Source organism: Mustelus asterias, chromosome 8, assembly GCF_964213995.1.
Source record: "Mustelus asterias chromosome 8, sMusAst1.hap1.1, whole genome shotgun sequence".
NCBI lineage: Eukaryota > Metazoa > Chordata > Chondrichthyes > Carcharhiniformes > Triakidae > Mustelus > Mustelus asterias.
Window position 1 is genome coordinate 127,261,399 of NC_135808.1, and position 13,804 is coordinate 127,275,202.

The 13,804-nt window shown below is 47.8% G+C and overlaps 1 protein-coding gene across 1 annotated transcript in view; it reads left to right on the forward strand.

Annotated features, from left to right (window-relative positions):
* The window catches only part of st6galnac5a (ST6 (alpha-N-acetyl-neuraminyl-2,3-beta-galactosyl-1,3)-N-acetylgalactosaminide alpha-2,6-sialyltransferase 5a), a 75,554-nt gene that overhangs the window by 40,399 nt on the left and 21,351 nt on the right, over positions 1 to 13,804 (forward strand). Inside the window, exon 4 of the mRNA XM_078219217.1 lies at positions 4,942 to 5,351. Within this exon, the coding sequence (XP_078075343.1) occupies positions 4,942 to 5,351 (410 nt within the window). The remainder of the gene's footprint in view (positions 1 to 4,941; positions 5,352 to 13,804) is intronic.

Below are 13,804 nucleotides of genomic sequence, written 5' to 3' on the forward strand. Positions count from 1 at the left end.
CACCCAGATTCAGCACTTGGAATGAAAATGGTAAAATCAGGCCCAATGAAAGAGTATTGTCACAACCAAATGGTGTCAAATTTGAATCCCTTGCTAGTCTAACAGGAGTAGGTGGGTAAATAGCCGCAGGGGGGGAGGAGGAGGGGGGTGTATAGAGTAGGTGGGTAAATAGCGGGTGTTGTATGGAGCGAGTCTCATCTCTGTAAGGCTACAGATGAGTACATTCCGCTTGTGTGAGATGGGGGTGCAGTACAGTACAGCTCGGGTTAAGGACCAGTGACAGATGAAGACCCGGAGAGAGATTCACTCGCTCTGAATACATTTCAAGCTCTGCTCTCGTCAGCATACATTCCCGTTGCTAAACTAACCAGCTCGTTAATTTTAACAAGACGTGTAATATTCTGTTCGGGAGATCTGTGTACCGCTCTCGGATGTGTGGAGAACAGTTTGTTCAGTGTATGGCATTGTCAACCTTACAACTGTGTGAAATGTCATTGGAAGAATTGTATTCACTGAACATTCCCTCCCTGACTTCACCGTGCATCAAAGTTTGCAATTGTTAAGAGGGAACCAATTGTAAAAATCTCAGGAAGAATCTGCTTTTAGGAATGGTGAATATCTTCAACCCCAGAATAAATTACATGCCAAGACTCGCAGTGTCTTAGAATCATAGAATCCCCACAGTGCAGAAGGAGGCCATTCAGCCCATCGAGTCTGCACCAACAACAATCCCACCCAGGTCCTATCCTCCGTAACCCTAGGGTATTTTCACAGTGTGAATGTAAGCCGACTTGTAACACAAATAATCATTTTTAAAAATATATATTTACCCTGCTAATGCCCCTGACACTAAGGGGCAATTTAGCATAGCCAATCAACCTAACCAGCATATCTTTGGACTGTGGGAGGAAACCAGACCGCCCGGAGGAAACCCACGCAGACACGGAGAATGTTCAGTCTCCACACAGTGACCCAAGCTGGGAATCGAACCAAGGTCCCTGGCACTATGAGGCAGCAGTGCCAACCACTGTGCCACCGTGTCGCCCCATATTCTGCCCTTTATCTCTCTCCTTAGCCATATTGATTCTTCACCCTGATCTTCCAGGTCCTTCCTCACCACTGTCCTCATTCCATTTTCTATTTTTTTCTATTATTCATTCGTGGGACATGGGCATCACTGGCTGGTCAAAATTGTCCTTTGAATTAAAAGTGTGAAGGTTAAAGTGAGGAAAAATTTATAAATCTGAAGAGAAAAGTCAAGATCAGCGTAAAGATTTGGCTAAAGCTAAGCACATGGGGAGGAACAAAAACATTTATCAGGAATAGGGCTTCAGAGAAGTCAATTAAAGGAAAATGATAAAAAGATAACATTAAAGGCACTTCATCTGAATGTGCAAAGCATTCGTAACAAGACAGGCAAATAAGTGGCACAATAAAGATAAATGGGTTTGACAACAGGTATTTATTACCCATCCCTAGTTGCCCTTTGAGGGCAGTTGAGAGTCAACCACATTGCTGTGGCTCTGAAGTCACATGTAGGCCAGACCGGGTAAGGACGGCAGATTTCCTTCCCTAACGGACATTAGTGAACCAGATGGGTTGGTTTTTCCGACAATGGTTTCATGGTCATCAGTAGATTCTTAATTCCAGATATTTTTTTATTGAATTCAAATTCCACCATCTGCTGTGGCGGGATTCGAACCTGGATCCCCAGAACATTAGCTGAGTTTCTGGATTAACAGTCCAACGATAATACCACGAGGCCATCGCCTGCCTCACCTATCATCAGGGATCAGAGCTGTCCACTTTTTAAAATGTTAAGCAGTCTGGAATATTTAGTTCCCAACTCGTCACTGTGCACCCATGTCTCTGGAATGCCTGTTGTCAAACCCATTTATCTTTATTTGTGCCACTTATTTGCCTGTCTTATTACGAATGCTTTGCACATTCAGATGAAGTGCCTTTAATGTTATCTTTTTATCATTTTCCTTTAATTGACTTCTCTGAAGCCCTATTCCTGATAAATGTTTTTGTTCCTCTCTATGTGCTTAGCTTTAGCCAAATCTTTACGCTGATCTTGACTTTTCTCTTCAGATTTATACATTTTTCCTCACTTTAACCTTCACACTTTTAATTTAAAGGACAATTTTGGCATAGAATCCTACAGTGCAGAAGGAAGCCATTCGGCCCATCGAGTCTGCACCGACCACTATCCTGCCCAGGCCCTATCCCCATAGCCCCATACATTTACCCTAGCTAGTCCCCCTCATACTAAGGGGCAATTTGGCATGGCCAATCCACCTAACCCACACATCTTTGGACTGTGGGAGGAAACAAGAGCCCCCCCGGAGGAAACCCACGCAGAAACGGGGAGAATGTGCTGACTCCACACAGACAGTGACCCATGTTGAGAATCGAACCCGGATCCGTGGCGCTGTGGGGCAGCGGTGCTAACCACTGTGCCACCATGCTGCCCCATCTGGTGCAAATTCCAATTTTCTTCACTTCACACATTGCTCACTGTACCTTGTAGCTGGAGGCTCTAAGATCTGAAATTCCCTCCCTAAATCTCTACATCCCACCTTCTTTGAGACACCTTCTTTTAGATGGCAGTCGTGGCTCAATGATAGCAAACCTACCTCTGAGTCAGAAGGTTGTGGGTTCAAGTCCCACTCCAAACACTCGAGCACAAATTTTAGGGCGGCACGGTAGCACAGTGGTTAGCACTGCTGCTTCACAGCTCCAGGGTCCTGGGTTCGATTCCCAGCTCGGGTCACTGTCTGTGTGGAGTTTGCACATTCTCCTCGTGTCTGCGTGGGTTTCCTCCGGGTGCTCCGGTTTCCTCCCACAGTCCAAAGATGTGCGGGTTAGGTTGATTGGCCAGGTTAAAAATTGCCCCTTAGAGTCCTGGGATGCGTAGATTAGAGGGATTAGCGGGTAAAATATGTGGGGGTAGGGCCTGGGTGGGATTGTGGTCGGTGCAGACTCGATGGGCCGAATGGCCTCCTTCTGCACTGTAGGGTTTCTATGATTTCTATGACATGCTCCCTAAAACCTCTGCTCCGTCCACAAGAATGAGCTTGAGGTTCCAGAGGTCTGTAAATTTATTTCTCCACCTTGCTCTCACCGGTATCCCTGCCCTCGGCCTGCTGCTCTGACACTGAAGTGCAACGTAAGCTTGAGGAACAACACCTCAACTTTCAATGAGGCCTTCCGAACTCAACCATTGAGTTCAGCAACTTCAGAGCAGAATCTCTGCCCCATGTTGTTCCTGTTCCTTTGCGGGTTTCAGTTTTTCTCTCAGTTTTGCTTTCAGGCGGCAGTGCGTCCACCCTCGATGCATCCTCGGTTTCTTTCCTTGCCCCATCACCATTTCCCTTTGGTAACTCCTGCCATTCGATCTCTCCGATCTTCCACAGTATCACAGACCTCCCCCGCCACCCACAGTAACTTCATTGCAGTGTTAATGTAAGCCTACTTGTGACACGAATAAATAAACTTTACTCAAAACACATTAAACTTTTAACTTTTAAACTCTTAAGCAATCTGACCCCTTCTTCAAGGATCAGCAGGATGGCAGCTTCCTGTGCACTGTCCCCAGCATATCCTCGAATTCTATCTTTTACACTCGTTCTGTGCTTTTAAAATGCGACTCTAACTCTTTCAAACTCTCTAACAATGCTTTGATTCAATCTCTTTTTGGTTTGATTTATTATTGTCACATGTATACAGTGAAAAGTATTGTTTCTTGTGCGCTATACGGACAAAGCATGCCGTTCATAGAGAAGGAAACGGGAGATGCAGAATGTAGTGTTACAGTCATAGCTAAGGTGTAGAGAAAGATCAACTTAATGCGAGGTAGGTTCATTCAAAAATCTGATGACAGCAGGGAAGAGGCTGTTTGAGCTATGACTGTAACACTACATTCTGCACCCTCTCCTTTCCTTCTCTACGTATGGTGTGCTTTGTATAGGGCGCAAGAAACAATACTTCTCACTGTATCCCAACACACATGACAATAAATCAGTTTTCTGCTTTTCCCTTAGTCCACCTCATTGACTGATCCTTTACCCTCTCCCATTCTAATGTCTCCTCACGTAGCTCAGTGTCAATCCTTATTGGTAGAGGGCATAGGTTTAAGGTGAGAGGGGAGAGACACAAAAGTGCCCAGAGGGGCAATTTTTTCACAGAGGGCGGTGAGTGTCTGGAATGAGATGCCAGAAGCAGTAGTAGAGGCGGGTACAATTGTCTTCTAAAAAACATTTAGACACTTACATGGGTAAGATGAGTATCAAAGGATTATGGGCAATTGGGACGAGCTTAGTGGTGAAAGCTGGACAGCATGAACAAGTTGGGCCGAAGGGCCTGTTTCCAAGCTGTAAACCTCTGACTCTACTTGATAACGCTTCCGTGAAATTAATTGGGATGTTTTATCAGGTTAAAGGTGCAATGTAAATGCAGGTTGTTATTTATAAAGTCTACAGATTTAATCCAATCCCGGTCATCAAGCCATCACAGAATCCCGACAGTGCAGAAGGAGGCCATTCACCCCATCGAGCCTGCACCGACACCAATCCCCATCCTGGCCCTATCACCACAAACCCACATATTTACCCTTGTGAATCACCCTGACACTAAGGGGCAAGTTAGCATGGCCAATCCACCTAATCTGCACATCTTTGGACTGTGGGAAGAAACCGGAGCACCCGAAGGAAACCCACGCAGACACGGGGAGAATGTGCAAACTCCACACAGACAGTGACCCAAGCCAGGAATCGAACCCAGGTCCCTGGCGCAGTGAAGCAGCAGAGTTAACCACTCTGCCACCGTGCCGCCCACTGGGACCCAGTGAGTCACAGCTCGAGGCTGGCAGGCCTCCCCCTGAATTTTGTTCTTTTGGCAAAGGATTCACCAAGATGTCATTGTTCTCTCTGTTCTCAGGATCTGCAGGTCCACTGTAAGCACTGCGCTCTGGTCACCAGCTCCGGACAACTCATTGGGAGCCGGCGAGGGGCCGAGATCGACAGCGCCGAGTGCGTCATCCGGATGAACGACGCACCGACGCGGGGCTACCAGGAGGACGTGGGGCGGCGGACCAGCCTGCGGGTGGTGGCTCACTCCAGCATCCAGCGACTGCTGCAGAAGGGCGGCGAGCTTCTCAATGCCAGCCAGGAGCCGGCCTTCATCTTCTGGGGTCCCAGCAGCTGCATGAGGAGAGACGGCAAGGGGCGGCTTTATAACCACCTGCAGCTCATCCACCGCATCCGGCCCAAGCTGAGGCTGCACACCATCACACGGCAGAAGATGCTGCACTTTGACGAACTCTTCAAGAGGGAGACAGGGAAGGACAGGTACAGAGGGAGTGTCGCAGCCCTTGCCAACAAAATAAAACAGGGATCTGCCACTCTGTCCTCACCCACGGGCCAACTTTGGCTTTGATTTGATTTATTACTGTCGCATGTATTAACATAGTGAAAAGTATTGTTTCTTGCGCGCTATATAGACAAAGCATACCGTTCATAGAGAAGGAAAGGAGAGGGTGCAGAATATAATGTTACAGTCACAGCTAGGGTTTAGAGAAAGATCAACTTAATGCAAGGTAGGTCCATTTAAAAGTCTGATGGCAGCAGGGAAGGAGCTGTTCTTGAGTCAGTTGGTACGTGACCTCAGACTTTTGTATCTTTTTCCCGATGGAAGAGAGAATGTCCGGGGTGCGTGGGGTCCTTAATTATGCTGGCTGCTTTGCCGAGGCAGCAGGAAGTGTAGGCAGCGTCAATGGATGGGAGGCTGGTTTGCGTGATGGATTGGGCTACATTCACGATCTTTTGTAGTTGTTTGCAGTCTTAGACAGAGCAGGAGCCATACCAAGCTGTGATACACCCAGAAAGAATGCTTTCTATGGTGCATCTGTAAAAGTTGATGAGATTCATAGCTGACATGCCAAATTTCCTTAATCTTCTGAGAAAGTAGATGCATTGGTGGATTTCTTAACTATAGTGTCGGCATGGCTCCCAGTCCAGCAATAGCTTTGATGCACTATCAATTACAACGCGGAGACTTCTGAGAGTGAGGGAAAACTAATAGGCTTTTATTCACAGAGAACAGGAGCACACCCTTGTAGCTGACCTGGTCTGAACTGAGGCAAGGAGGAGGGACCATCACCTTTATACCCCACTCTAAGTGGAAAGGGAGGAGTCTCGGGCCAGGTGCAGCATGGGTGTGTCCAGGTACATACTTGTAGTAACAGTGGTTCACCACAAGCTTGAATTATGAAACTCGCACCCTCACATTCCACACCCTCCCTGCTCATACCCCATCCTCCCTCTGACCCCCTCCAGTCCTATAAACCACCAATGTCTCTACGCCCCTCTAAACCTGGCCTCTCTGGCATTCTCATCACTGCTATGTTAGCCGAGGCAACTGCAGCTACCAATCTCCAAAGCTCTGAACTAGCATCCCCCGACAACAGAACCTTCCGATAAATCCTTCTTCCCCTCGAGCTTTTGATCTCTGCTCCAATTATCTCCTGATGTGGCTCTCTGTCAAATTTCTATCCAAGACCTGTCCTGTGAACTACCTTTTATTATTTTCAGGATGCCATACAAAGACTAAGCTTATTTATTTATTATTAGTGTGACAAATCCACTAGTCACCACACACTGGCACCTGTTCGGGTACACTGAGGGTGAATTTAGCATGGCCAATGCACCTAACCAGCACGTCTTTCAGACTGTGGGAGGAAACCGGAGCACCTGGAGGAAACCCAAGCAGACACGGGGAGAACGAGCGGATTTCGCACAGGCAGTTACTCAAAGCCGGGAAGCCAACCTAGGTCCCTGGCACTGTGACGCTGACCAGTGTGCCACCCTACAAATTGGTGTTGGAGAAAGAGCAGAGGAATGGGAGTGAGTCAGTACCTCTGATATGTTGGTACCAGAATACAGATGAGGGGCTGAATGGTCTCCCTCTGTCCATCTTGTGTAGCAGCCCCAATCATCCGTGGCTTATTTATTCATTCATGGGATATGGGCATCGTGGCTGGCCAGCATTTGTTGCCCTTGAACTTAGTGGCTTGCTAGGCCATTTCAGAGGGCAGCTGAGAGTCAACCACATGTCTGGAGTCACATGTAGGCCAGACCAGGTAAGGACGGCAGATTTCCTTTCCTAAAGGACATTAATGAACCAGATGGGTTTTTCCAACAATCAACAATGGTTTCATGGTCATCAGTAGATTCTTAATTCTAGATATTTTTCATTGAATTCAAATTCCACCAACTGCCGTGGCAAGATTCGAACCCGGGTCTCCAGAACGTTAGCTAAGTTTCTGGATCAATAGTCTGGCGATAATACCACTAGGCCAACGTGTCTCCCCCCCCCCCCCCCACCACACAAATGAATATGCAAGTGATGCACTGTGGCACTTGGGCCTGTCCTTTAGCCACACAACCCAAGCCTCCCAAAACCTCTTGAGTTTGACCATCAGGTCCTGGAAGAGCTGTCCATTGGATTTCCATTTCAGTTCCTAACTCTTACTTGTTGGGTTGTCCCAAGTGCTGCATAAAAGAAAGGTGTGGAAAACTGTTCTTAGTATTCTGACTCACCAGTTAGACAACAGCACCCTGACATGTTGACCAGGGTTGGCACAGGATGTATAAACAAGGCTGATAACCCTCAAGTATAGGTTTAAGGAATGATCTAATTCAGATACTTGAGAAGAGTAAACTACTTAATATGGTTTAGGGAAGGCAATGGCCTAGTGGTGTTATCGCTAGGCTATTAAACTAGCCAATATTCTGGGGACCTGGGTTCGAATCCCACCACAGCAGATGGTGGAATTTAAAATCAATAAAAAAATATCTGGAATTAAGAATCTACTGGTGACTGTGAAACCAGTGATGATTGTCAGAAAAGCCCATCTGGTTCACTAATGTCCTTCAGGGAAGGAAATCTGCCATCCTTACCCGGTCTGGCCCACATGTGACTCCAGTGCCACAGCAATTTGGTTGACTCTCAACTGCCCTCTGAGCAAGGGCAACTAGGGATGGGCAATAAATGCTGGCCAGCCAGCAATGCCCATGCCCCACGAATGAATAAAAAAGAGAGAAACAGTTTCCTCACCCAGTGAGGGGATGGACGGAGAAGGAGCAGGACCTCATTGTGAACCTGCTTCTGGACCTGGCCAGATGTGCCATCAACAAGTCCATGATGTGGAGATGCCGGTGTTGGACTGGGGTAAACAGAGTAAGAAGTCTCACACCAGGTTAAAGTCTAACAGGTTTATTTGGTAGCACAAGCTTTCGAAGCACTGCTCCTTCATCACTCCCTCCCTAAAAGCACTGAGGCTGTACCTACTCCTTAGAGACTGGAGCAGTTCAAGAAGGCAGCTCACTACCACCTGCTCAAGGGAAATTCAGGGTGGGCAATAAATGTTGCCTTAGCCAGTGACATCCACACTCCATGAATTAAAAAAAGAAATAAAAACCATGTCTGGAGAGCAAGTCAGTTTTAAACTTTATTTATTATCATAGAATCCCTAATGCAGAAGGAGGCCATTCAGCCCATTGAGTCTGTACCAACCACAATCCCACTTAGGCCCTATTCCTGTAACCCCACATATTTAGCCTGCTAATCCCCTGACAATAGTGTCAATTTGGCATAGCCATTCAACCTAACCCGCACATCTTTGGACTATCGGAGGAAACCGGAGCACTCGGAGGAAACCCACGCAGACACGGGGAGAACATGCAAACTCCACACAGACACTGACCCAAGGCTGGAATTGAACCTGCGTTCCTGGTGTCAAAAGTAAACTTGCATTAACACTGCAATGAAGTTACTGTGAAAATCTCCTAGTCGCCACACTCCGGTGCCTGTTCGGGTACACTGAGGGAGAATTTTAGCATGGCCAATGCACCTAATCAGACTTTCGGATTATGGGAGGAACCTGGAGGAAACCCACGCAGACACAGGGAGAATGTGCAAACTCCGCACAGATAGTGACCCAAGCCGGGGATCGAACCTGGGTTCCTGGCGCTGTGAGGCAGTAATGCTAACCACTGTGCCACCATGCATGACCACCATGCCATCCCAGCCCCCTCCGAACCCACCCCCATGAAAACCGAAAGTTGGGATTGGATTAGAGTTTGGTTCTCATTTTTGAATATTGAATCTTTCTGTCCTTCCAGTGAGATTGTGCTTCCTATAGAGGTAGTAGAAAAGCTTTGTATTTAACTGTCGAAATAAAAACTAGATAGTTTTCTTTCAGAAAATGACATTTTGGCTTACAATACCTGAGTAATTTGAGTCACAGCATGTGCTGAAGTATAGCACGCATGGGAGGAACGGGTCACCTTGGAGCTATGCTTCTGAATGCCCTCCACCAGTAGCTTTCGCCTCCTGTCAGTCTGGGAGTGTGGGAGACTAATAGATACAGATCGATTGCTGAGATTAATCAGCAATCCCATTATTGGAAAGAGCTGCAAAAAGGAAGCTTGCAAAAAAAACTTGCAAGGAATAGCAAAACGTACACAAAAAACCACTCCAACGATCATAGAGTCGTAGGGCAGGAATTTACAGCCTCGCTCATCCCAGACCATAAAATCCTGCCTGAGATCAACAGACCTTTCCATGGTCCGCCCCTCGCCCGATTCCCGTGGCAGGCGGGACGGTAGAATTCCAGCCGTGTAGAGAGAGAGCAATACAGCACGGAAACAGGCCCTTTGGCCCAACCAATCCATGGTGCCCTCCAGCCAGTCCCAATTGCCCGCATTTGGCCCAGTTCCCTCTAATCCTTTCGCATCCATGTAGTTATCAAGATACTTTTTAAATGTTGCTATTGTACCTGCCTCAACCACTTTCTCTGGCAGCTCATTCCATACACGCACCACCCTCTGCATGAAGACGTTGCCCCTTTGGGTGCCTTTTAAAAGTTAAAGTTTATTTATCAGTCACAAGTAAGGTTTACATTCACACTGCAATGAAGTTACTGTGAAATTCCCCTAGTCGCCACACTCCGGCGCCTGTTCGGTCAGTGCACTTAACCAGCACGTCTTTAAGATTGTGGGAGGAAACTGGAGTACCCGGAGGAAACCCACGCAGACACGGGGAGAACGTGCAAACTTCACACAGGCAGTGACCCAAGCCGGGAATCGAACCGGGTCCCTGGCACTGTGAGGCAGCAGTGCTAACCACTGTGCCACCTGTCCCTTCTCAACTTAAACCTGTGCCCTCTAGTTTTCAATTCTCCTTCTCTGGGGAAAAATCCACGGGTGGAAATGTCTGGCCTCACTCGTCCCGAAACCATCAAATCTCGCCCGAGGTCAATTCCACGCTCCGCCCCTCGCCTGCCCCAATTCCCGTAGCGGGCGGGGCAGTAGAATTCCGGCCAGTGTGTGTTCATCCTGTCGATGTCCCTCATGCTGGGAAAAAACATGATCAGGAGCAACATGAGCCCCTTGATAACTGGTCAACACTGATATTGGGTGGGATTTTCCAGCTGTAATCACCGATGGGATCTTCCAGTCCCACCAACAGTGACTCCCACCCCGGGTTCCCCAGCAGTAGAGGGTGTGAACAACAGGAGAGCCCATTGGCAGCGACGGGACTGGAAAATCCCACCACCAGCCAGTGCGTGCCACTGGCACAAAACACACTATGGGTCGGGGTGGGGCTGGGGGTGGAAAATCCTGCCCATTGTCAACGAAAATAAGAGTGACGAACACGCTGAATATTTTACACCAAGATTGACGGTGAAGGAAGAGATCAGTTTTCCAGACATCCCAAGGAAATCAAGGACAGGGATTCACCAGAATTAATGTAAGCACGGTAATGGTACAGGAGAAACTAAAGAGAGACAGGACCCCGGGACTGGAGTTTTCAAGGAAGAAAGTGAGAGGATTTACAGATGGCCTCACTACAATCTCCCCAAAATTCTCACAGGTTAAGAACCATTCATTTGGACGGCACTGTGGCACAGCACTGCTGCCTCACAGCGCCAGGGACCCGCGTTCAGTTCCGGCCTTGGGTCACTGTCTATGTGGAGTTTGCACATTAACAAAGAACAAAAATAATTATAGCACAGGAACAGGCCCTTCGGCCCACCAAGCCTGCACCGACCATGCTGCCCGACTGAACTAAAACCCCTTACCCTTCCGGGGAGCATAGCCCTCCATTCCCATCCCATTCATGTATTTGTCCAGACGCCCCTTAAAAGTCACTATCGTATCTGCTTCCACTACCTCCCCCGGCAGTGAGTTCCAGGCACTCACCACCCTCTGTGTAAAAAAACTTGCCTCGTACATCTCCTTTAAACCTTGCCCCTCGCACCTTAAACCTATGCCCCCTAGTAATTGACTTTTCCACTCTGGGAAAAAGCTTCTGACTATCCACTCTGACCATGCCTCTCATAATCGTGTAGACTTCTATCAGGTCGACCCTCAACCTCTGTCGTTCCAGTGAGAACAAACAAAGTTTCTCCAACCTCTCCTCATAGCTAATGCCCTCTATACCCGGCAACATTCTGGTAAATCTTTTCTCTACCCTCCCCGTGTCTGCATAGGTTTCCTCCGGGTGCTCCACTTTCCTCCCATAGTCCAGAGATGTGCGGGTTAGGTTGATTGGCCATGCTAAATTGCCCCTTAGTGTCAGGGGGACTAGTGAGGGTAAATACATGGGGTTACAGGGATAGGGTCTGGGTGGGATTGTTGTCAGTGTAGTCTCAATGGGCCAAATGGCCTCCTTCTGCACTGTACAGAATCTATGAAAATTGTACGGATAGTTCAAAGGTGGCAGAAGGAAACCGGGGAATCATCCACCAATCAGCCTGAGATCTATTGGGAAATAGATCGAGTATATACTTAAGGATGGGGTGACTGAACATCTTAAAAATATTTCAGCTGATCAGGAGAGAAAGCAGGCATAGGTTTGAGTTGTTGCAAGTGGTGTTCCACAGGGTTCGGTGTTGGGGGCCCTTGTTTGCTTTATACATTAACGATTGGTTTAGCTTATTTATTTATTAGTCACAAGTGCCTTGCATTAACACTGCAATGAAGTTACTGTGAAAATCCCCGAGTCACCACACTCCGTTTGGGTTACACTGAGGGAGAATTCAGCATGGCCAATGCACCCTAACCAGCACGTCTTTCAGACTGTGGGAGGAAACCGGAGCACCCAGAGGAAACCCACGCAGATACAGGGAGAATGTGCAGACTCCACACAGACAGTGACCTAAGCCAGGAATCGAACCTGGGTCCCGGGCACTGTGAAGCAGCAGTGCTGGATTTGGACGTGAATGTGGGGGGCACGATTGTGAAATTTGCAGACGACACAAAGATTGGCTGAGTTATGGATAGTGTAGAGGGTAATCCACAAAACGATATCGATGGGTTGGTGGAGTGGGCGGTAAAGTGGCAGATGGACTTTAACATGGAGAAGTGTGAGCATTTAGGGAATTCAAACAGTTATAGAGAATACACAATAAATGGGAATATACTAAGAGGGGTAAATGAAGTGAGGGATCTTGGGGTACAAGTGCACTGGGCCCTAAAGACAGCAGTTCAAGTAGACAAGGTTTGGTAAAGAAGGCGGATGGAGTTCTCTCCTTCATTGGCAGAGGTATAGAATATAAAAGTAAGGATATAATGTTGGAATTGTATAAAGCACTGCTGAGGCTCAAACTGGAGTACTGTGTGCAAGTCTAGTCACCATGAGATTAAAAAGAACACCTGGGTGTCCTCGGGCTGGCATGGACAAGATGGGCTGAATGGCCTCCTTCTGTGCTGTAACTTTTCTATGGTCATATCTGACGAATCTGATTGAAGTTTTTATAAGATTTATTGATGGGATGTGGGTGTCGCTGGCTGGCCAGCATTTATTCTAGTTCCCTTGAGAAGGTTCCGGTGAGCTACCATCTTGAACCGCTGCAGCTCATGTGGTAGAGGTACAGCCACAGGAAGGGAGGGAGTTCCAGGATTCTGACCCAGCGACAGCGAAGGAATGGCGATTATAGTTCCAGTAAGTAGTCTCATGAGACTACTAACTGTGCCTATCCCAGTCCAACGCTGGCAACTCCACATCATGATTATAGTTCTGTAATAAACGGTGGGCAACATGATGTGGTTCAGAGTACCGAAGGATTTATTGTCAACAATAAACAGTTGTTTGCAACGAATGGTCAGACAGAATTAACTGTGTGACGATACAGCTCTCCTCCCTGGCTCCAACTGACAATCCTCCCTGACCCACGGTTCGCACCCTTGCACCTGATAGGCTCGGCTTCCTGTCTCGACATTCCATAGGGTCCGGCCCAATCATGTGACCCTTGGGAACTCCCCCTTAAAGGGACCACGCTACCATAAGTTCCAAGGCAGGATGATGCTGATGATCCAGGTGGTGATGTTCCCATGTGACAGCTGCCCTTGTCCCTCTAGATGGTAACGATTGTGGGATTGGAAGGTGGGACTAAAGTAATGGACAGGAGAATATCAATGGATGTTATTTATCTGGGCTTCCAGAAGAAATTTGACCATAGAATCCCTTCAGAAAAGAGACCATTCGGCCCATCGAGCCTGCACTGACAACAATCCTACCCGGGCCCTATTCCTGTGAACCTCTGTATTTATCCTGCTAATCCTCTTGACACGAAGGGGCAATTTATCATGGCCAATCAACTTAACCCACACAACTTTGGACTGTGGGAGAAAACCGGAGGAAACCCACGCAGACACGGGGAGAATATGCAAGCTCCACACAGACAATGACTCGAGGCCGGAATTGAATCCAGGTCCCTGGTGCTGTGAGGCAGCAG